The sequence below is a fragment of the Littorina saxatilis genome, linkage group LG10, assembly GCF_037325665.1.
Source record: "Littorina saxatilis isolate snail1 linkage group LG10, US_GU_Lsax_2.0, whole genome shotgun sequence".
Classification (NCBI taxonomy): Eukaryota; Metazoa; Mollusca; class Gastropoda; order Littorinimorpha; family Littorinidae; genus Littorina; species Littorina saxatilis.
Window position 1 is genome coordinate 43,627,594 of NC_090254.1, and position 25,000 is coordinate 43,652,593.

At 43.0% G+C, this 25,000-nt stretch overlaps 1 protein-coding gene across 1 annotated transcript in view; it reads left to right on the plus strand.

Annotated features, from left to right (window-relative positions):
* Positions 1–163: 163 nt before the first annotated feature.
* Positions 164–25,000, plus strand: part of LOC138978894 (uncharacterized) — a 32,787-nt gene continuing 7,950 nt past the window's right edge. The window contains exons 1-13 of the mRNA XM_070351702.1: positions 164–750; positions 5,549–7,946; positions 8,532–8,789; positions 12,217–12,459; positions 13,344–14,972; positions 15,772–15,878; positions 16,543–16,696; positions 17,019–17,131; positions 19,089–19,310; positions 20,285–20,342; positions 20,821–20,874; positions 21,541–21,704; positions 24,135–24,317. Of these exons, the coding sequence (XP_070207803.1) occupies positions 5,555–7,946; positions 8,532–8,789; positions 12,217–12,459; positions 13,344–14,972; positions 15,772–15,878; positions 16,543–16,696; positions 17,019–17,131; positions 19,089–19,310; positions 20,285–20,342; positions 20,821–20,874; positions 21,541–21,704; positions 24,135–24,317 (5,577 nt within the window). The 5' untranslated portion in view covers positions 164–750; positions 5,549–5,554. The remainder of the gene's footprint in view (positions 751–5,548; positions 7,947–8,531; positions 8,790–12,216; positions 12,460–13,343; positions 14,973–15,771; positions 15,879–16,542; positions 16,697–17,018; positions 17,132–19,088; positions 19,311–20,284; positions 20,343–20,820; positions 20,875–21,540; positions 21,705–24,134; positions 24,318–25,000) is intronic.

Below are 25,000 nucleotides of genomic sequence, written 5' to 3' on the forward strand. Positions count from 1 at the left end.
TGTCATAGCATAGTATGCTATATAAAAAGAAACACACACACACACACACACACACACACACACACACACACACAAGTGTTACACACCAAACAAAACACGCCATAGACTACTATGTATAGTATCAATGCACTCGGTCCACTCATCGACTCGTCGATTAATCTTGAGCTGAATTCCCTTTCCTGAGGAACGCTTCAGTCGATTGACAAAATCTGTGTCTGTGACACTGCTCCAGAAAAATCAAGAGATGTAGCTGCTATATGTGATGTGCCGACGGAATATTTTGCGGATGAAAGTAGATAGTACAGTTCTCTCAGTTTCTTAGGAGAGCCATACTTAGGCAGTTGGTCGTTCATTTCTCATGTGTTTAGGAAAGCCATACTGTGACTCGTAGACAGAAACAGATTGCCATACAGACTTGTGTCAGTCGTGAAGACTCAGAGCAGTCAAAGAGAAAGTTCGGGCAGTCACAGGCAGACCATAAACAGTCATGGAAACCACAAAGAGTCAAAGACAGACTCAGGGCACAGTAGGGCACAGTAGGGCACAGAAGGGCACAGTTGGGCAGATTGACCGAAGGACATTTATCAAGAGTAAGGACAGCTACTAATGATCTACGTGCACACTATGCTTTCGGGAATTCAACATTGAGAAGACTATGTCGGAATGCGGTCGTGTTTGCTCCACTAATTTAGAGCTGATAGATTCATTAATGGAAACGTCCAGTGTCTATGAACTTTACTAACTTCCAAGGTAAGTGATCATGAAAGATTTAAGATTTTTAAATCACTGTCGCAATTGTGATTGCTACCAGGTCATACCAGACTGTGTAGTGGCATTCTTTACTTCTTCTCGTCGTATCCCTTCATTTTTTCACTCCTTCTGTTGTCTTTGTTTCAGCAAATGTATCCCGAATTGTCAGTCGTCCGTCCGCTCCGATCATCTCTGTCTTCTTTCCTGTTTTAGTTGGTTCATAGGCTATCTCTTTCTTCCCCCTTTTCTTCCACTTTCGTTTCTCTTGTGGTCAGGTTATCTTCTTTCTTCTTCTTTGAAGTTCTACCTTCGATCTCTTCCTGTTTAGCCACAGCCACCTGATATTAACTTTAATATCTTTGAGAACAGCTGGAGCGGGGTCCGCCTTTTATATTTGAAGGTGACTTAAAATAAACTGGCTAATCCTGAATACCCCCCCCCCCCCCCCCCCCACTCTATCTCTGCCTCTTTCTCTGTCTGTCTTGTCTGTTACTCTCATCCTCTCTCTCACCCCCCCCCCCCCCACACTGACACATACACACACGCACACGTACACGGGTACTCACTTTCAATCACACAGTGTCATATACCTGTCATGCTAATGTTTCTTGCCCCCCCCCCCCCTCCAAAGGTTGACTTATCTTCGTTCCCTGTTGTGTGTTTGTTTGCTGGTTTTTATCGGCTTTTCCTTCCTTTTTGAAGTAGTTTATCAACCCTTTGCTACAATTCTAGATTTTGAAGAGAACTCCACATATGTGTTATTCTTGAATGCATCTTTTACATCCAAAGTGTGTGCGTGTGTGTGTGCGTGTGTGTGTGTGTGTGTGTGTGTGTGTGTGTGTGTGTGTGTGTGTGTGTGTGTGTGTGTGTGTGTGTGTGTGTGTGTGTGTGTGTGTGTATCTTACATCTTTACGGAATAACTCTTTGTACTCAACGAGATTTTTGGTTTTATAAGAATTGTGTTAGTTAGTACATTTATTTTAAATGTGAACAATGTTGTACTGTTTTGTTTGTCGTCATGTTTATGCGCCACGTTATTTTAGATTGAAATAATAAAATAAATTTGATTTGATTTGATTCTGTTAACCTGATCTGTCAGTAATTTGATATTTCACGCGCTTGTATCTGCTTTGGCTTGCAGTGATAGTATTTGACTCGATATCTGCGTTATGCAAAACACTGCTTACATTTTTTTGTCAAAGATTTAGTTTCCAAAGACAGCACAAGTGGTTATTTAGGTCGATGGTTATTGCTATTAGTTGAGTTTGGTATTTTTATATACAGACATGCTTGGTTGTAACTTGACGCTGCTATTATAATCAAACTGAACCGAGAAGATATACTTATATTTAAAAAAAAAAAAAAAAAAAAAAAAAAAAAAACGATTCACGATTAACACTGGAAATTATTTTTGGAAATCATGTTGTTTTGAAATTTCGTTAGTCTGACGTTTTATTAATTAGAAACAAATTGTTTATTGTTTCTGATTTAAAGTAAAGCATGTAAATGAGAAATTATGTGTACAAACAGAAAACACACAGTTACCATGTTTGTTATCACGTCTTTATTGATTGATTACAATTTTGGGAAAAAAACAAAAACAAAAAAACTTGACGCTGCTATAACAATGAAACTGAACCGAGGAGATATACTTATACAAGAAAAATGTTCATTCAAAATGAACAGCGTCGATGCATTGTCCACCAAAGATTTATTTTGGGAAGTGTTAAAAGGTTAGGGTCAAAAGTCAATGAATTGCATGTTGTGCTGGATATATGAATTGTTTATTTCAGTCAATGCTTGCTATGAATTGATCAAACAGCCACAAGAAAAAACAAGTCGCGTAAGGCGAAATTACTACATTTAGTCAAGCTGTGGAACTCACAGAATGAAACTGAACGTAGTCCGCCGCTAGTGCAAAAGGCAGTGAAAGTGACGAGCCTGTTTGGCGCGGTAACGGTTGCGCTGTGCTTCATAGCACGCTTTACTGTACCTCTCTTCGTTTTAACTTTCTGAGCGTGTTTTTAATCCAAACATATCATATCTATATGTTTTTGGAATCAGGAACCGACAAGGAATAAGATGAAATAGTTTTTAAAACGATTTCGGAAATTTAATTTTGATCATAATTTTTATATTTTTAATTTTCAGAGCTTGTTTTTAATCCAAATATAACATATTTATATGTTTTTGGAATCAGAAAAGGATGAAGAATAAGATGAACGTAAATTTGGATCGTTTTATAATTTATTTATTTTTTTACAATTTTCAGATTTTTAATGACCAAAGTCATTAATTAATTTTTAAGCCACCAAACTGAAATGCAATACGGAAGTCCGGCCTTCGTCGAAGATTGCTTGGCCAAAATTTCAATCAATTTGATTGAAAAATGAGGGTGTGACAGTGCAGCCTCAACTTGTACAAAAAAGCCGGATATGACGTCATAAAAGACGTTTATAAAAATTTTTAAAAAAAAACGTCCTGGAATATCATTCCCAGGAAGTCTCATGTCAAATTTCATAAAGATCGGTCCAGTAGTTTAGTCTGAATCGTTCTACACACACACACACAGACAGACACACAGACAGACACACAGACAGACACACACACAGACACACACACACACACACACACACACACACACACACACACGCACATACACCAAGACCCTCGTCTTGATTCCCCCCTCTATGTTAAGACATTTAGTAAACAAGTCGCGTAAGGCGAAAATACAATATTTAGTCAAGTAGCTGTCGAACTCACAGAATGAAACGCAATGCCATTTTACTCGTAGCATCGTCAGGCCACCGCTCATGGCAAAGGCAGTGAAATTGACAAGAAGAGCGGGGTAGTAGTTGCGCTAAGAAGGATAGCACGCTTTTCTGTACCTCTCTTTGTTTTAACTTTCTGAGCGTGTTTTTAATCCAAACATATCATATCTATATGTTTTTGGAATCAGGAACCGACAAGGAATAAGATGAAAGTGTTTTTAAATTGATTTCGACAATTTAATTTTGATAATAATTTTTATATTTTTAATTTTCAGAGCTTGTTTTTAATCCGAATATAACATATTTATATGTTTTTGGAATCAGCAAATGATGGAGAATAAGATAAACGTAAATTTGGATCGTTTTAGAAATTTTTATTTTTTTTTACAATTTTCCGATTTTTAATGACCAAAGTCATTAATTAATTTTTAAGCCACCAAGCTGAAATGCAATACCGAACCCCGGGCTTCGTCGAAGATTACTTGACCAAAATTTCAACCAATTTGGTTGAAAAATGAGGGCGTGACAGTGCCGCCTCAACTTTCACGAAAAGCCGGATATGACGTCATCAAAGACATTTATCGAAAAAAGGAAAAAAACGTTCGGGGATATCAATCCCAGGAACTCTCATGTAAAATTTCATAAAGATCGGCCCAGTAGTTTGGTCTGAATCGCTCTACACGCACGCACGCACGCACACACACACACACACACATACACCACGACCCTCGTTTCGATTCCCCCTCGATGTTAAAATATTTAGTCAAAACTTGACTAAATATAAAAATAGAGCTTGTTTGAAACAGGTAGAAAGGAAGAGTTGATATTGCAATATCTGTACGTGGGAATGTGGTGAAAAAGAGTGCTAAAAGTAGTAAGTCGGCCTCAGATCCATTTCAAATATTTATTGCAGAAAAAACAAAATACAAATTAAAAACAAAACCACAGAACCATTACCAGGTGTCATAGGAATGTTTGAAAACAATAGTTTTAATTTTACACTGTAAATACAGGAATCAGAATTAAACACCTCAAATTGGCACATGCATAATGAATCACCTGGAATTGCAACATGGAGATACTGAAGTAATTGGAAACAAACACTTGAAATTGACAGAGAAACAATTGAAAATATATTACTGACATGAGCGTACAATATTTTAATGGAAGTGCATTTTTAGCACGAAGCATCCGCAGGAGGATGCACTAACAATTACATAGTGCCACAAAATGTGTACGGACATTTCACAACCGTGCATTATTAGCACAGAACACATACATGGGGGCGCACAAAACATTATTGTACCATGATGATGATCGGGATTGTTGAAGATCTTTTCTTGTGCAAGGCGCCCCTGTATGACCGCAACTGATCCAACCGGCCGCATCTGAACAAACGACGTCGAAACGGCGCGAAACACGTCCTCTCGGTTGGTCTCGGATTGACTCGGCTCCTCTCGGTCTTTTTTTTTGTGTGTCTTTTTTTCTTTTCCTTATGGTCGGAGTGGTATATTTATGTACATCTTAGATTAAAAAAAACACCCGAAAGCTGTGTTTAATCGTTTCGCGTAAATTGTACATTTTTTTTCAGCTTTGAAATTGTTTTGGCTTGGAGAGTCAGCGCGCTTTGGCTTGGAGACTAATTCTCCACAGGCACGTTCTTCCCAACCACAGATACCAGCGTCGTCCGCGACGCTGAAATAAATACAGATTGTTTCACTTATGTGTACATAGTCTAATACATGTGCGATATAGAAAACTGTCACTCGCAGTTGTTGTTTTTATATATACAGTATTATTGTTTTATGGTTTTATATTTTGTAAAAAAAAAAAATATCCAAACAAATCTGTTTTTGATGAAACAAAACAAGCCGTTATCTTCATTTGACCAAGCAATTAAGGAATATCCAAGCTAATGAACTAATCAAGAAGGCAACGAAGCAGACAGACAGTCAAGCAAACATATGTACCCCTGTTATACCTATTGATTCCATGGAATATTGTTTTTGCATTCCATCTTCGTGCAGACAAAAATGGATTCAGAATCAGAAAAAGAAGAGTCTTTTGTCATCGTCACCACCCCTAACGTTGACGAAACATTCTTCATTGAACAACCGTCACAGTCAACAATATCAACATCCTCTCATGTATCACTCCACTCATCCCAAGTACCTCACCCCTCGTATGGAGGACACGCTGGAATCAATGTGTCCATACCGAGAGAAATGGGGGGAAGCGTTCATGACGCGATAACGTCACAGGTGGGTGAACAAACGTCAGAGAGCTTCCATCAAGGCGAGTTTACACCATCTCACAGTTTGGGTCAGGAAAGTTTTTGCGTCATTCCATCCCAGACGATGAAATATGATGATGAACTGCGATCACAAGTTGGCACTGGGCAGTCTCAGTTGGGATATCAGCCAAGCGGAGAACAGGCGGGGGTTGAGATGGCTTCGTCACAAGCGGGTCAACCAAGGTCACAATCAGCCATAATGTCCAGCCAAGGCGACCTTCCGTTTTCGCAAAGCACAAGTCGGAATGACATTCCACAAAATGCACCACTAAAAGCTCAATCACAGGGGGTAAAGCCACCTGATCTTGCTGATCTAAACCAGCAAAGCACTATGGGAAGCGGCTTCCAGATGACGTCATCACTCCCTGCTGGCCAAGCCCATGACCAGTCTATTACGTCCCAAAGTATGAGTCATTCGCAAGCTACTGGACAACATCCTCCAGCTAGTGGAAATGTTGGTTCACAATATGCATCAACTCCAGGAAAAAAGGTGGATACCCCTGCCCCCAGAAACGACGGAAGATCAGCAAACAATGCTGAGGATGTTGCGCAGAATACAGAAGACTTAGAAGAAGCGAGTATGGCGTCTTTCTTTTCTGGAGTATCCTTGACTGAAGCAACAGAATACAATACAGGAACTGGACAAAGGATTCACACAGGAGGAGGCCAACCCTTTCAACCTCCTGGGCATATGGAAGCTGCAGACTTTCCAGGACAGTATCCACAAACAACCCAGCAAACTCCCTATCACACGACCCCACAGTCCTTCTTTCAACAAAGCCAACAATCACACCAGCAGCGACCAATGTTTCAACAGCAACATCCGCAATGTTTTCAGCGCCCACAGACCCACCCACGACATACCTACAACCAGCAGGCCCCGGGTCAGTGGCCTCAGCATCAGCAGCAGAATTATCCCAGAACTGCGCAGTTTCAGTCAAGACAGCCAGGTTTCACACACCAGGGTCGCTTCCCCTCTCCGACTGGCGCTAGTGGATTTTCAAGAATGAGCAGATCACGGTATGGAAACTGGCCCGAAAATCTACCGTCGTCTTGGCAACAGCAAGGCTATCAAGGGCGTCCTTGGCAACAAGATCAACAGCCACAAGGTCACTATCAGCAAAGATCTTACCAGCCTCATCATCCAGGACAATGGGGAACGTCTCGTCAACCACAGGCTCAAGGACATTTTCAGCGAGGGGCATTCCATTACGGTCATCCTCAGCAGCAACAACAACAACAACAACAACAACAACAACAAGGGGGTGGTAGATTTGATCCGAGGACCTCTGCAGATCCACCCCAGAGTTTGCCCTTCACGCCGGGTGGACCAGAGTTCTACACTCCAAGGGTCAGCAGCCCTCAAGGTCAACGATGGGTTAATCCCAACATGGGTCAGTCAAGGGGAACGGCTAACTTCCCACGTCCCCAGGGACACGCCTCTATGGATCCTGCATCAGCAGAACCCCAGCAGCAACCAGGAAGTCTGGACTATCCTCAGCATGGTTCCACAGCCTCCATGCCTTACGCCATGTCCCAGTCTACGTCGACAGCTAGTACTCACAGGTCATCAGGGAGGTCTAAAGCTCCTGTCCATTCTTCAGTAGCTTCTTCCGCATACAGGGCAAAACCACAAACCTCAACAGCTTCACCTAAAGCTGCACAAATTCCTGCTGCCTCTTCTACCCCTGCTGCCGCATCACCAGGAGCAAAGCCAAAATCACAAGCTTCTGCTTGCCTTGACAAGACTTCCCACGGCGCTTCGAAAGCTGGTGTATTTGAGAAGGCTCCTGAAACGCCACATTGGCTGAAGCCACAAAGCTCTACAGCTCTACCGAAAGCTACAAAGACTCCTGCTTCCTCCTCTACTGCTGCTGCTGCATCACCAAAATCACAAGCTTCTACCGGCCTTGACCGGACTTCCCACGGCGCTTCAAAACCTGACTCGTCTGAGGAGGCATCTCAAACGCCTCTGAGAACTGTGAAGGTGAGCGGTCTGACGGCTGCCATGGGCGAGGACAGGCTGCAGGATTACTTTGAGGGTCGACGTTCCGGTGGCGGCCCTGTGGAAGCCGTTAGTATGGTAGACGCCGACAGAGGAATCGCCTATGTCACTTTTGAGAAGTGGGAAGGTAGGAATTCTTACTTACTATTGTTGTGTGGTTCACATTCATGTACGATAGTGTGTCTTTTTTTCACAATTGTTCATTATTTGACAGCTTAGATCTTGAAATTGTTTGTGTGTGTTCATACAATTCTTTAACCAGAAATCTACAATAAAAAAACAAAGTTTAATTATATTTGTCCCTTTCAATAATGGTACAGTTGAATCCAAAGAAAACATCCTTTCTCATGTAAAGTAATGAAAAAACAAAAGAAAAAACAGGAGAATTCTGGTCTTGCAACATAGATTTGAATTCATATGCAGTCAAATATGTATGGCAGTTCTCGACTTTTTTTCTTCTAACATTCAATTAATAGAGAGAGAGAGAGAGAGAGAGAGAGAGAGAGAGAGAGAGAGAGAGAGAGAGAGAGAGAGAGAGAGAGACAGACAGACAGACAGACAGACAGATAGACAGACAGGCAGCCAGACAGAGAGACACAGTGTAGAGGTCTTGTGCAAATGTTCACAAGCAGATCATCATACATAGATAATATACCTGTGAATTTCCTGATAGTGAGTCTTGCGTAAACCAATCAAAGATGTTTACTAACAGATGCAGAGAGAGTCGCATCAAGAGAACACACCCTGGATAAACAGCAGTTGAAGGTCACACTTCACAAGCCTCCCAAGGTCATGCAGAACTGTGTCAAGGTCACAGGGATCCCAGACTTCGAGGGCCAAGAAGAGTTCTCGCTCTTTGTGGAGAAATGCACGCAGGAGAACGTTGAGAAGATCCGGTATGGAGATGGCGGAGCGATGGAGGAGGAGGAGGAGGAGGAGGTGGCTGTTGTCTTCTTTGAGCGCGACGTTGGTGAGTGAATGGATTTTTTTTTTAAGCCTCACATTAATTTGGCGAAGTTTACTGCGCGAAGTCTCTTTTGCAAAGCTGGCTTTGGCACTGCATTTTCAGCAAAAAGCCTTCGCGACATCTGCGCAATGTCGACTAAAGGCACACTACCTACGTTTTAAACGATTCAAGTCACTCTCTCAGATTATGTCAGGCTTTCACACGGGACAAGGCTCTCCATCCACTTGGACGCATACCAACAATCAGCATCTCGCCTGTGATGGTTTCTTTGCAGGCTTGGATTTTTAAATGAATTAATTTCTTAAAAGTCACCAGTGGGAATCTGCGAATGATTTCCTCAGAAAAATCCCTTTCTGCACAGAACACAAAGCAGTCAGGATGTGGAAATTAATATGTAAGCGCCTAGGGCTATATCTAGATTAGGCGCATAACAATGATCACAATAATAATAATAATAATAATATGTCCGAGTGGAGTGATGTTTTCATTTCATATTGAGCCTTGGCCTATCTGAGATAGTCAGCAGAACTGGGAAATATTGTTTCACAGGTATGCATTTAAACCGGAGACAACATATACTCACACAACTGGACCTCGATTATACACTTCACTTGAATCATGTACATGCACACGCTATGCTAACTTGGTTTTTCTGTTCCCAGAACTAGTGTCTATTTGGGACATGGCGTGGTTATATGCTAGGAGAACATGCACACGCTATGCTAACTTGGTTTTTCTGTTCCCAGAACTAGTGTCTATTTGGGACATGACGTTGTTATATGCTAGGAGAACATGCACACGCTATGCTAACTTGGTTTTTCTGTTCCCAGAACTAGTGTCTATTTGGGACATGACGTTGTTATATGCTAGGAGAACATGCACACGCTATGCTAACTTGGTTTTTCTGTTCCCAGAACTAGTGTCTATTTGGGACATGGCGTGGTTATATGCTAGGAGAACATGCACACGCTATGCTAACTTGGTTTTTCTGTTCCCAGAACTAGTGTCTATTTGGGACATGACGTTGTTATATGCTAGGATCGAGAACATGCACACGCTATGCTAACTTGGTTTTTCTGTTCCCAGAACTAGTGTCTATTTGGGACATGGCGTGGTTATATGCTAGGAGAACATGCACACGCTATGCTAACTTGGTTTTTCTGTTCCCAGAACTAGTGTCTATTTGGGACATGACGTTGTTATATGCTAGGAGAACATGCACACGCTATGCTAACTTGGTTTTTCTGTTCCCAGAACTAGTGTCTATTTGGGACATGACGTTGTTATATGCTAGGATCGAGAACATGCACACGCTATGCTAACTTGGTTTTTCTGTTCCCAGAACTAGTGTCTATTTGGGACATGGCGTGGTTATATGCTAGGAGAACATGCACACGCTATGCTAACTTGGTTTTTCTGTTCCCAGAACTAGTGTCTATTTGGGACATGACGTTGTTATATGCTAGGAGAACATGCACACGCTATGCTAACTTGGTTTTTCTGTTCCCAGAACTAGTGTCTATTTGGGACATGACGTTGTTATATGCTAGGATCGAGAACATGCACACGCTATGCTAACTTGGTTTTTCTGTTCCCAGAACTAGTGTCTATTTGGGACATGGCGTGGTTATATGCTAGGAGAACATGCACACGCTATGCTAACTTGGTTTTTCTGTTCCCAGAACTAGTGTCTATTTGGGACATGACGTTGTTATATGCTAGGAGAACATGCACACGCTATGCTAACTTGGTTTTTCTGTTCCCAGAACTAGTGTCTATTTGGGACATGACGTTGTTATATGCTAGGAGAACATGCACACGCTATGCTAACTTGGTTTTTCTGTTCCCAGAACTAGTGTCTATTTGGGACATGACGTTGTTATATGCTAGGATCGAGAACATGCACACGCTATGCTAACTTGGTTTTTCTGTTCCCAGAACTAGTGTCTATTTGGGACATGACGTTGTTATATGCTAGGATCGAGAACATGCACACTTTGCTGGCTCTGACAATAATGTGTAACCTGACTAGACAATTCCTGGTGTGCACATCTTACGTAAACTACGTACGTATACCTATGCGACAGATTACACTTCCTTCTAGGCGGCAGTCAAGTATGTGATCTGTGATCTGATATGTGTGTGCTCTTCAGTGGGTATAATCAGGGGAACCGGCACGGTTGGCCTAGTGGTAAGGCGTCCGCCCCGTGATCGGGAGGTCGTGGGTTCGAACCCCGGCCGGGTCATACCTAAGACTTTAAAATTGGCAATCTAGTGGTTGCTCCGCCTGGCGTCTGGCATTATGGGGTTAGTGCTAGGACTGGTTGGTCCGGTGTCAGAATCATGTGACTGGGTGAGATATGAAGCCTGTGCTGCGACTTCTGTCTTGTGTGTGGCGCACGTAATATGTCAAAGCAACACCGCCCTGATATCACCCTTCGTGGTCGGCTGGGCGTTAAGCAAACAAACAAACAAAAAAATAATCAGAGGCTAAAAACTGTTTTAGTGTATCATAAAAGGAAAATTTCCTGTGAGGATGTTAAGGACCCCCTAGTTAGTTGTTAGCTAAAAACTGATATGATAGTTAAGCTGTTTTCTTTCCTTCTCTTGTGCGTAAAAGAAAAGATTAAAAAAAAAAATAGGGGGACATATAAATTCTAAAATCCCGATTTTTTCGAAAAGGGCTTGCGGATTTTCCTGTTTGTAGAACATACTTTAATAAAAAAAATAAAAAAAATGTATTTCTTAGAGGGCCCTTTCTTCCCGTGTGATCATTCATGTAAATTATCACAATTAAATGACCCCGTTTGAATTATCCTGTGAATTTTATCCTGTGAATCATCCTGTATGTTATCCATGCCTCTCCATGTAAATTATCCTTTTCCATGTAAATTAGCACAATTAAATTATCCTGTCAAATGTCCTGTGAATTATCTTGTATGTTATCCATGCCTGTCCATGTAAATTATCCTATTCCATGTAAATTATGCTGTAATTTGCCTCAGCTTTTCCACGCGATAAGAGAGAGGGCACCTATTTGCAATTCTCAGTTAGCAATAAGATTCAGAATGTCGAGGATTTATCGGCTTTCAGAAAATAAGTGGTGAGAAAAAGAATGAGATAGTAATTAAAGAAAACTCTCTCTCTCTCTCTCTCTCTCTCTCTCTCTCTCTCTCTCTCTCTCTCTCTCTCTCTCTCTCTCTCTCTCTCTCTCTCTCTCTCTCTCTCTCTCTCTCTCTCTCTCTCTGGTTTATTGCCAGATCTTATTTTAAAGTAACATCCCCCCCCCCCCCCCCCCCCCGAGATTATGTAGGGTGACATGCATGGCCCGGATTCCGAAAGCTGGAATGATAAGAACTGAACTGTTTTCGTGTCACAAATCACATTCAAGTTGACCAAAGGATTGTACATGTACTTTACTTTCACACAGATGTGCAGCAAGTTCGGACAACTCTGGCAAACAAGCCTTTCAAGGGACATAACCTTGAGGTGAGCGCTGTAACGGAGAGTGGCGTGCTCTTGGTTCGTGACCTTCCACCTGGGGTCAAACCGGATATGCTCCGAGACTACTTCGAGAGTCCAAGGCGTGGCCAGGCAGGGGAGGTAACCGATGTTCACCTTAAAAATGAAGACGATTCGGGTTACGCCCTTGTTACACTCGGAGATGCAGATGGTGAGATGGGAAAACTAAGAGAGAGAGAGAGAGAGAGAGAGAGAGAGAGAGAGAGAGAGAGAGAGAGAGAGAGAGAGAGAGAGAGAGAGAGAGAGAGAGAGAGAGAGAGAGAGAGAGAGAGGTAGAGAGAGAGAGAGGGAGAGACTGAGAGAGAGAGAGAGAGAGCGAGAGAGAGAGAGGTTGAGGTAAAAAGAGAGAGAAAGAGAGAGAGAGAGAAAGAGAGAGAGAGAGGGGAAGGGAGAGAGAGGCCGGGAAGAGAGAGAGAGAGAGAGAGAGAGAGAGAGAGAGAGAGAGAGAGGTAGAGAGAGAGAGACTCGGAGAGAGAGGTTGAGGTAAAAAGAGAGAGAAAGAGAGAGAGGTAGAAAGAGAGAGAGAGAGAGAGAGAGGTAGAAAGAGAGAGAAAGAGAGAGAGAGAGACGGTCAGACAGACAGAGACAAAAATAGAGAAGGGGGAGGGCAGAGAGAGAGAGAGAGAGAGAGAGAGAGAGAGAGAGAGAGAGAGAGAGAGAGAGAGAGAGAGAGAGGGGCATACACACAGACAGACAATTAGAGGGGGGGGCACACAGACAGAGAGCGCGAGAGAGAGGGAGGGAGGAAATATGCTTCAAAATATATATGCCTACAATGTATTATAAGAAAGGATGACCATAATTATTACTGCGTTTCGTTACACACTATAGGGTACCCTTGTCCTCATGCACGCACCGGTGTAACATTCTTCCCGATTGTCTTTATCAATTAAGTATTACATGTTAGGCATTTTGTCTTTAACTATTCCTGTACGATAACTATGGCATGCCATCCAAGCATTTTTAAAACCAATTTTTTAACTTTGTATTTTCAACTCAGTAATCAACCTTGAGCGTGTACTCCGTTTGTTACAGCGACATCTAAAGTTGTTTGCAAAGAACACAAAATCAACAACACTATCATCACTGTCTCACAGTTCTTCCAATGTCTTGGACCCTCGGGAGGTTCTGAAGATCGAGTGTTGAAGATCCCCCAGCCTAGTAAACTTTCACCCTCACAAGTCCAGACAATCTCTGTCCTTGAGCAAGTCCCTGCCTTGAAAGAAGTCCTTCAGTCCGTTTTAAAACGCAACCATGCGTCTCTAGACTTGATGTCTTCCAGCGGAGATGGACATCTGCTCTGCACGATCACCAAAAAGACTCCAAACACTAGACGATTGCTGACGTCATGGGAGAAGAACGTTCGGGAAGCGTTGGATCGATACCTTGAGGAAATCGGCGTTCACGAAGAAGCCATGAGTACGACAGAGTTCGCTGAAGCTGAAACCAAGCTCAAGCAAATTTCAGAGAAAGCCGACGGAAAAATCGGAGCTTTCTTCAATAACCAGAATGGCAAGGTCTGCGTTGTGTACCACGTGCAAGATGAAGCAAATGCTGCTGACAGCATGAAGGATGTCATTAACACTACCAAGCGGAGACTGGAAAGAGCTAAGCAAGTCAAGACAGAAACCATCACAGTCTCACCGGCAGAGGTAGAGGTGCTGCAGAAGTATGACGTGGAGAAGAACCTGCTGCAGAAGTTCCCGGATATGTCCGTCGAGTATGGGGTCACTGGAGGAATCATTACCATGACTGGCTTGCCTTCAGAGCTGGAGGAATCACAGCAACTGTTCCCCGAGAAGCTTAGAGCGATCACTTCACAAGCTCTACCCTTCGACCAGCAATCTGCAGCGATGATTGATCTGCTAAAGTCTGAATCTGCCCGGAAGATCATACAAGACGCTTGCCTTCAAGCGGACCCGCTTGGCGCGGTGAGGTTTGAGACCAGCAGCTTCATGGTTTACTCCCTGGACAACCGCAAGGCTCAGAAGATGATGGAGTTTGGACTGAAGGCGATTCACAAGAAAGAAATCTCTCTGGGCGAAGAACACACGGAAGCTGTCACCCTTCCAGCTTTCCAGAACTTTCTGACGTCACTCGAAACACGTCACAAAGACCTCCTCGTCATCGACCGTCGGTCACCGTCATTGATTGTCCTGCTTGGCGTCAGTCCTACCTTCCACGATGACGTCAGAACAGTGGAGACATTTTTGGATGAGAACAGGCTCCAGAAACAATCGTTCCCCATGAAAGCTCAACAGCAAGAGCTGTTCAAACTCCACTTACGAAATGGAAAATTCCCAAACATATCCAGGTCAGACGATATCGCATTCGACGCAGACAACGAAAGGATTACTGCGACGAACACTCGCACAGGCCTGGAAGAAACAAGCAGAGGCATTGACGCTTTTCTGGCCAGTATTGTCACTGACCAAAGGGAATTCACAGAACCGTCTTTCAAAGAGTTTATCCATTCTCGTGAAGGAGGGATGAAGATGGAAGAAGCGAAGAATGAGAGAAGGTGCGCCATTCGCGTGGAAAATGGGGATGCAGAGGGCGCCCAAGGTGGACACTCCTTGTCCTCTGGTTTGGGCAACGTAACCACTTTGACCAGTCAACTGACCACTCGGAGAGAGTTTGCAAAACCGCAAGTGACCGCAACAGGTGTGTGTATTATTTTTTGTTTGTGTTCGCTAAAACTTGTAAGTGTTTATTTGTTATGATTTCGCTAAATGTTCCAACGACATAGACTGCTTAAGTTTGAAAATCAAAAATCAAAGACTTGAAGAAAAACACAGAGAAGCTGAAGCCCTTCTAGCTTTTCAAAACCTCCTGACGTCAAATAAATGGTTTCTCTAATTAAACGTTCCAGTAGCCTACCTTACTTGAATTTTGTTTCCTGATTTTCTTCGCCTGTTCCTCTTCTTTAATTGTATAGTTATTATCTATAAGTCGTCCACAACAGAAACCACCTATTTAATTAAAGCATTTGTGAATGTTTTGCTATATATATAATTAAACGTTGTATTAACTTTCATCTTTGGTTTATTGATTCTTGATTTGGGGACGTTAGCAGTTCTCTGGTTTGGATTTGTATGTCTGATTTAACAATCAATAGAGACATTATTTTGTGCGATAAGAAATAGCACTGTTATGGCACCGTCTGTGTTTTTAATTAAAACTACTAGTCACATTAGCAGTTAAGTTGCGATAGAACTAATTTATGCTCCTGAAAAAGCAAATCAGTGTACATTGAATCAATCAAGTGGAATAAAAAAAAGACTTTTAAACAGTCATATGTTTTGTTACTCGGGAGCAATTCATGCGCTCGCTTTCTGTACCGCTCTTCCGTTCTTGCTTTTTCACTGTTTCTACGTCTGTCTGTCTTACAGTCTCTTTCTTTTTCTTCTTTTTTTGTGTTGATAAAATTCTGTATTTGGCTGACTTACTTTTTCGTTGGCAGCGACACAAGGTGCGTCTCAGCCATCAACCAGTGGAGACAAGTTGAAGAACATCTCTGCCAAACCAAAGATTTTTGTCAGGGCCATGTCAGATATAACCAAGGAGGAGGTATGCTTTCTGTGCGTGTGTGTGTGTGTGTGTGTGTGTATCTTCCATGATATGTTTCGGTCTTACTTTTCCACCCCTGCCTTGACTTCTATCTGTGTCTGTCCCTCTCTCTCTGTCTTTCTATGTCTCTGTCTCTCTGTCTCTTTCTCTCTCTCTGTCTCTTTCTCTCTCTCTGTCTCTTTCTCTCTCTGTGTCTCTGTCTCTCTCTGTCTCTGCATCTCTGTCTCTGCATCTTTCTCCCTCTCTCTCTCTGTCTCTCTCTCTCTCTGTCTCTCTCTTTCTCTCTCTGTCTCTTTCTCTCTCTGTCTCTCTGTCTCTGCATCTCTCTCTGTCTCTCTGTCTATGCCTCTCTCTTTCTCTCTCTCTCTCTCTGCATCTCTCTCCCTCTCTCTGTCTCTCTGTCTCTCTCTCTGTCTCTCTCTCTCTCTCTGTCTCTCTGTCTCTGCATCTCTCTCCCTCTCCCTGTCTCTCTGTCTCTGCCTGTCTCTCTCTGTCTCTCTCTCTCTCTCTCTCTCTCTCTCTCTCTCTGTCTCTCTCTCTCTCCCTTCCTCCCTCCACGCCCCTCTGTCTCGCCGATCTTCACCAGAATGCAAGTTTTTCTTTATGTAAATTAATGTCGCTTTCTTATTTGTTCTCACCTTTTCTTTCTTCCTGTCTTGCGCAGCACGACGTCCTGGTGAATTCGTCCAACTGTAAGCTTGATCTGACAAAAGGCCAGGTGTCCAATGCCCTGCTGGGAATAGGGGGTCCAAAACTTCAGCAGGAATGCAAGAAAAAATACCCACGGGGAATAGAGTACGGAGAAATCGCGGTCACAGGTAACAGACTTAATTGTCATTATCATATGTTTTGTACTTTTTAAGATACTTACAAGAAAATCTGAAAAGATGTTGGTGTTGTAATTGTTGTTGGTGGTATTTTTGCTTATGATGGCTTTGTTTTAGGATCTTCAAAAAATCTGAAAAAATGATGTCTTACAAAGGAGGGAATCTTGCAACAATGTCAAGTTATACAGAAAACATCTTTGTAAACGAGGTCTTAAAACACAAGGTATTTAAACGAAGGGTACTAAAACGGAGGCTTAACTTAATAAGTTTTAATTTAAACTTTGACTTAATGATGTTATCGGTTTTTTTACAGGACCAGGACGGACGAAAGAGGATTCAAAGAAAGATAAGAAGTGGAGACTGATGTGTGAGAGAATCCACCACTGCTGTCTGCCGGAGACAAAAGACCATGAAGTCATGGAAAGGGTCAGTAGACCTATGATCATGAGCTCACGATAGTGGTCAGCTAAGTTAAAACATACATGAAGAGAGAGAGAGAGAGAGAGAGAGAGAGAGAGAGAGAGAGAGAGAGAGAGAGAGAGAGAGAGAGAGAGAGAGAGACAGAGACAGAGTGAGACAGAGTGAGGCAGGCAGGCAGGCAGGCAGGCAGACAGACAGACAGACAGACAGACAAGAGAGTCTGAGAGAGAAAGACAAGAGAGAGAGAGACAAAGACAGAGTCACAGACAGACAGACATTCGAGAAAAAACAAACATACATATACAGACAGCCAGCCAGACAGACAGACAAGACAAGGCACACTAAGGCATAACAAGGCAAGACAAACAGACAGGCAGACAGACAAAGGGAGAAAATTAAACTACTTCCATTGTCACATTTCCTCTGTGCGTTGTAATTGTTGATGTTGTTGTTGGTGGCAGTATTGATGTTTTTGTTGTTAGTGGTGGTTGTGTTGGTGGTATCTTCTTCTTTTCGATCGCCGATCACACTTGGAGTCCAGATCTTGAGATATAATTAGTGGTCCTCTGCAGTGCAGCCACTGGTCCGTACAGCTTGTTGTGCAGGGATTCCGGCAATGGCCAGATTTCCTCTCTCAGCACCTGGTGGTTCCTGCAGTCTCGTAGGATGTGGGCCGTGTTCTGCTCTGCTTCTCCACAAGAACACATGGGGGAGGGCACAACATGCAGCTTCCCGTGGAGATGCTGGTTAAGTCTGTTGTGTCCCGTTCTCAGGCGGAAGATGGCCACCTGCTGTGGTCTGGATTGCAGGTGGTAGCTGTCCTGTGGCTGGGGCGTCCTGTGCAGAGACTTAATGATGGTCTTCATCTCTGTCAGGCTCACAGGGTTGTTCTCTTGCTCATCTTCTGCACCCAGCTTTGCCATCCTGTCCGCCTCTTCGTTTCCTTGTACACCACAGTGGGAGGGGATCCATTGCAGTACTGTCCTCAGGCTCTTGATGTTGTGTAGAGCGTGTTCCAGCTGAGGCAGTTTGCTACTGGTCATTGCTTGTAGTACTGACAGAGCGTCAGTCAGGAAGACCACCTGGTTGTCATGGTTGACTCTGTCGTTGATGGTGTATGCTGCATGGATCAGTGCTTGTACCTCAGCTCTGTAGTTTGTACAGTGGAGGCCTGTTGGTATAGCCTCTGCTTGCCTCTCTCCACTGGGGTACTGGACATACTCCCCCGCTCCTCCATTTTTGACGGCCTCTGTGGCTGACCCATCAGTATACACCCGTATCCATGCTTCTTGGGGGTACCTTTCTTCAAGCATGGCAAGAGTCAGGGCTTTTTCGTCACATTGCTCTGCTCGTCCTTTGTTGTGAGGTAGGGGACACTGGTCTGTATGTCCAGGTTTCCTTGTCTGTCTTCCCAGGGTGAGAAAGATGGTGGCTCCACTAGCTCTGGCATCTCTGTCTGATGTTTCTTCTGCAAAGCCCTTGCCTCCAGAGCGAAGCTTGATCTTTTCAGCCTGCCTAAGGACATCTTCTTGAGTCTGTCACTCATTGGATGGTCATGAGTGCACTGGTACTTGGTGGCTTGTACCATTGTTTTACTGTCTCGCCTTTTGCTCAGTGGAGGAATGCCAGTCACCTGTTCCATCTTCTGAATGGGTGTTGATTTCATTGCGCCCGTGATGATTCTCAGCGCTTGGTTCTGTACTTTGTCTAGGGCCTGCTGGTGTGTCTTGGCTGCTGTTGCCCAAGAGCTTGATCCGTACTCGAGGTGCGGTCGTACAGTCCCCTGGTAGACTGTTTTTTGGTGATATTATTGGCGTTGTTCTTCTTGTTCTTGAACTTGTTCTTCTTCTTACGTGGTTTGGCGTTATTGTTCCTGTCGCCGTCGTCGTTGATGTGGATTTGATGTTGTTGCTATTGTCGTTGTCGTCGTTCTTGCCCTGAGCTGACTTTGATCTCTGTCAAGGTCGTGAAAGATGCTGTGACGAAGATACTGACGTTAGCAGACCGTGATAACATGACGTCAGTGGGATTCCCAGCCCTTGGAACGGGTACCCTGAAATACCCGGCCACCCTTGTGGCTCCTATCATGTTCCAGTCTGTCATGGAATACGGGTGTACACACCCGAACAGCCATATCTCTGATGTCGTCGTCATTTTGCATAAGAAGGATACAGCCCTCACACAGGTATTGTGTTTTTCAGGTGTTTTGTGTGTGATTTGTTTGTTTGGTTGAATCTTTCTTTTGTTTTTGTGTTGCTTTAACCTTCGCCGTAGGTCGTGAGTACTTTAGTAACAGTCCGGACTTTAATTGCGAATATCTCGAAAACTAGGTGGAATTCTGTAATGAGCTTTTGGAAATGCCTCAAACACCTAAAAATCTATTATCTCCTAAACCCGCATTAAAATTGATTGACAGGTAATTAAATAAACAAAGGTCAAACATCGACTATCTTCGCAGCACGTCGTGAGTAGGCCTACTTATGTAACCATACTTCTAACAGTGTAATGTGACTTTCTGGTTCTCTTTCTGAGAAGAGTTCTGATCTATTTCAAGATGGCTCAAGGAACAAGCAGCGAACTCGAGCGGGAGTTTGAGAACCGCGGGTAATTTTTTCTTCTACATCCTTTTTTTTTTCTTTCTGTTTTTTTCTTTCTTTTTTTTCTGTTTTTTTCTTCTTTTTTTTCTTTCCTGTTCTTTTTGTATCGTGTGTGTGTGTGTGTGCCTACGTTTGTGTGAGTTGTGGTTGTGCCTTGTTCTTGTTTTGTTTACCCGTGCATGTTTTTCCTTCTTTGAGAAGTATGGTTACATTAGTACTCACGACGTGCTGCAAAGAATGTTTTTAGCGACCTACGGCGAAGGTTAAAAGGATTGCTAAGTAGAGAAATAGAAAGAAAGGGAAACTGTAAGTAAGCCCTTCATTTGTTTCAAGATAATGTATAACACTTGAGCATGGGGTTTCAGATTTTTGCGCAAGAGTCAACGCTGACTAAATTAGTAAAATTGTATCAGTTTTAGTTAAGAACTTTCTTAAAGCGAAATTGCTGCGTACTTTTTTTATCCATTGATATATATATCCTCGTCACTTTGGCCTTATCAAGGACCTGTGTCGATTTTTGTAATTTCAAAAACATATACACTATTATTTTTTTTCATGCCAGGTTTTCAGGCAAGAACTTGAAAAGGTCAAGACACTTCTGAGAGAGGCCCAGCGAGCAGGTCGGTTGGATTTATGTGGGGTTTGAATTGTACTGTGTGTGTGTGTGTGTGTGTGTGTGTGTGTGTGTGTGTGTGTGTGTGTGTTGCTTTCCCTCTCTCAGTAACCTTCCTTTTATTCACTCTCTTTCGTATCTTCCTGATAGGTGATACCTTCTCCCATCTGAAAAAAAGAAAATAAAAACAAACAAAAACAATCACTCACAATATTAATAATAATACGGTAATAATAATAAGAGAATTTATAACGCGCACATATCTCACCACAAGGCGACTCAAGGCGCACTCATACACATTCTTTCGCATTAACAACTCCTGCACACTCACATACACATACGCATAAATTACATGAAGATGACAAGTAATGATAAATAAATTACATTATTTTACAATGCGTCAGATTAAAAAAAAAATTATGCGTGAATGACCAAAGACGCCTGGGAACATTATTGCAAAAGACGTTTAAAAAATCTTTTTTCAGGGGAAACATTTTACATGCTACCACAACTGAAGGGAGAGGAGGGACAGAAACGCTGTAAGTATTATTTTTTGTTGGTTTGTTTGTTTGCTTAACGCCCAGCCGACCACGAAGGGCCATATCAGGGCGGAGCTGCTTTGACATATAACGTGCGCCACACACAAGACAGAAGTCGCAGCACAGGTTTCATGTCTCACCCAGTCACATTATTCTGACACCGGACCAACCAGTCCTAGCACTAACCCCATAATGCCAGACGCCAGGCGGAGCAGCCACTAGATTGCCAATTTTAAAGTCTTAGGTATGACCCGGCCGGGGTTCGAACCCACGACCTACCGATCACGGGGCGGACGCCTTACCACTAGGCCAACCGTGCCGGTAAGTATTATTTAACTACATTGGTTACATCATCTCTGCTTATGCCGCACTTGTAGACTCAGGGATGTAATGTAAATAATGAAAAGTTGGAATTCTCATTCTGGTGTATGGTGAAATATTAATTTATAAACCCAAAGTCAAACTGTGTATAGCTCGTTGGGCGATTTGTACCGGTTGTTGGCCTCCAGTTTCTGCTGATTTTGATTTCTTTGTTTGGGTACTTTGTGTTCTTTTGCTTTCAATACTATTCAGGGCTGTGTGCGCTATTCTCAATGTTTGCCAGGACTGTGTGCCCTATATTCAAGATTTTTCAGGGCAATGTGTGTTATTATCAATATTTTTCAGGGCCGTTTTTTGAGGCAACGCGGGGTCGAGTTGTGATGGAATTCACGGCGCTGCAGAAGGATGACATTGACAATGCTTGCCAAGACCTTCTGCGGGAATACAACGCTACAGTCAGGACGGTGCGACAAGATATCCCAAAACTCGCTTTCTGGGATGAGGATTTTGTAAGAGTTTTTGTCATTATTTTGTTTGTATTTGTTGTTACACATTAAGCGGTTTCTAAACAAAACATGTTCCGACTCAGACAAGAAGAAAATACCGTATTTTTACAACGTTGTTGATACACAAAGAAACACAGACAGAAAGACGGACAGAAAAAACACACAAATAAATACACACACAAACACAGACAGAAAGACGGACAGAAACCCCCCACAAATAAATACACAAAGAAACACAGACAGAAAGACGGACAGAAAAAAAACCACAAATAAATACACACACAAACAAGCAAACAAAAAAACAGAACAAAACAAAACAAACAAACAAACAAAAACAAACAAACAAACAAACAAACAAACAAACAAACAAACCCCAAAAAACAAAGAGACTGCCAACGTTCCACAATTAATTCAGAATAAAAAACCCAAGAAAGGTAAGTTGTGGACAAAACAATACGTTACAGTCACAACTATATCGACCGAACGGCCTTTTAAGTGCACAGACAAACAATAAGTCACAAACACTTATCTTGAGGGAATCTTCGGCCGCTTGCCAGGAAGCCAAGCGAATGAATGAAAAAATGAAAAAAGCAAACGACGGTATTCTCAAACCAGTAGGAGTATACATAGAGTTTAGTCTTACCAGCAACATTCTAAAGACTGATTTTGCACCAAAAATCCCCAAAAAACGACAATCCAATCAAAACGATTTGGTTCACCTTCTTAGAACCGTTCACCCTTTTACAAAGGACAAAATCTCCCCTCCACTTGGACACAATCCCAAAATCAAAAGCCTGAGAGCTCCAAGAGCAGAGTAGAATTATTTTGATGATTTGATTTCTTAACGGACTCAAGTGTTGTTTATTTAACCCCTCGACTGCCACAAGACGCATGAGGTACGTTTGTCAAAATTATATATATGATAGACAGGATTATTCATATCTATGGTCAAAATCACTGATCTAAAAATTTATGGATAGAGCGTCCCTTCTTATTGGCTATCAAAACATTGACGCCACCGGATCCGCCATCTTGGGACACCGTTCGAAAGAGCGAAAGAAGACTGCTGTCAACTCTCGAAACTACGATTATTTCCCTTTGACCTATTTGTCAATGTGGTACGGTGCAGTAAGATGGCGGCACTCTGGTTACGCTGTTTCATTGGCTGTGCACTATCCATTATTTTCAGATCAGTGGGTCAAAATCAATACAAGGGATTCAACCGCTGTAACATCCCTTTAAATGCAGCAAGACGATTGCCTCCCTTTGTAGACCATTTTCTCAGAGTTTCCCATGTATCCTGCATGTTACGATTACACACAAAAAAGTAACATTTAAAACAAAAATGTAACTAAATTCTTCTGGCTGTCGTGATGATTAAATTGATTCAGAAAAATATTCTCACTACGCACATGTAGCAGTCAGGATGTTGATGTTCGGTATGTGTCAAAGTGTAGGGGTGTTCTAGCTCATACTATGTCGTCGGTCTCTGTAAAATTCAACTGAGGGGTCCCCGGACCCCCTGTACATTAAAGATGGGGCTCCCGGGACCCAGTATACTATATGTGGAGCGCATGTGAGGAGTCCTGTAACGATGTTCTGAATTGAGACCGAAGTTGACTTCGCGAAGTCTGTTTAATAATAATAATAATAATAATAATAATAATAATAATAATAATAATAATAATAATAATGCAAACTTTTATAGCGCTATTCTAGAAAAATGTCTACTCTTAGCGCTTTACAATACATACATCGACCAAGCATACTATACACGCACAGGCAAAGAAACCGACCAAACATAACCAACAAACTATACATGCACAGGCAAAGAAAACGACCAAACATACACTACACGCACAGGCAAGGTAACGACCAAACATAAGCAAACATACTATGACCAAACATAACCAACATACTATACGCGCGCAGGCAAAGAGAACAATCAGCACATGTTTAGCGGAAATTCAGTGCCAAAGCGTTGTGCAGCGAGCTGCGCGAAGTCTGTTTAGCGGACATTCAGTGCCAAAGCGTTGTGCAGCGAGCTGCGCGAAGTCTGTTTAGCGGACATTCAGTGCCAAAGCGTTGTGCAGCGAGCTGCGCGAAGTCTGTTTAGCGGAAATTCAGTGCCAAAGCGTTGTGCAGCGAGCTGCGCGAAGTCTGTTTAGCGGACATTCAGTGCCAAAGCGTTGTGCAGCGAGCTGCGCGAAGTCTGTTTAGCGGACATTCAGTGCCAAAGCGTTGTGCAGCGAGCTGCGCGAAGTCTGTTTAGCGGACATTCAGTGCCAAAGCGTTGTGCAGCGAGCTGCGCGAAGTCTGTTTAGCGGACATTCAGTGCCAAAGCGTTGTGCAGCGAGCTGCGCGAAGTCGACCTCGCCTGATTAATATCAGTCTTTAGATTCACGACACATCTTTCTCTTCAATCATCCACAGATACAGCAGGCGGTGATGGCGTGCAAGGCGGTCCATGTTGACGTGACCTTCAACTTCAGCATGGACAGGCTGGAGTTGCGAGGTCGTCTGCCTGAGGTGCACCGGGTCCCTCTTCACCACATCATCAAAGACGCAGAAAAGGAGGTGGCGGATAGAGAGAATGCCTTCCTGACAGCCGTGCAGGTAAGGGGCTCCGCTCACATAATTTATGTAACTTCAACAGGACCGACGACGCACTGCAGATTATCCCAGCCCGCTACACGTTGCATGAAAGAAAAACAGGTCAAGTACTCGTCATAATCCCTATCGCGGCATAAATAATAGGCCGTGCGTCGTCTGTGCCGCTAAAACTGCGCAGGTATATATTCTGCCCATAAGGACCGTTGCCCACAGAGCGGTGCGTCATCCATGCGGTTTTGACGCGCCACTTTGTGTATTTGTATGCGTCGTGTCGTGCTACGTACAGAAAGAAGAGCCGCGCCGACAACGAGATGTTGCCTTTTTGACAGCAGTACACGTAAAGTCTATCGCCCACAGAACTTTGTTTGAGTAGTTTTACGCGTCGTGTCGTGCTGTGAGATGGACGACAACGAGATGTTGCCTTTTCTGACAGCTGTGCAGGTAAGACCTGTCGCCCACAGAACGGCGCGTCAATCATGCGGCTGACTTTGGTCAAGTTTGTGTGTGTATCCCCTTCCTCAAATAAGCCCGACGTAGACTTAGCGAAGTATTTGTACCGACAATTCAGTGACAAAGCTTTGTACACCGACAATGGTCTTTATTGTGGACAGACAAACAAACAATAGTCCGACAAACGAAAATAAAAATATATTTCATTTGCCACTCTGACCATCTTGCTAAACATC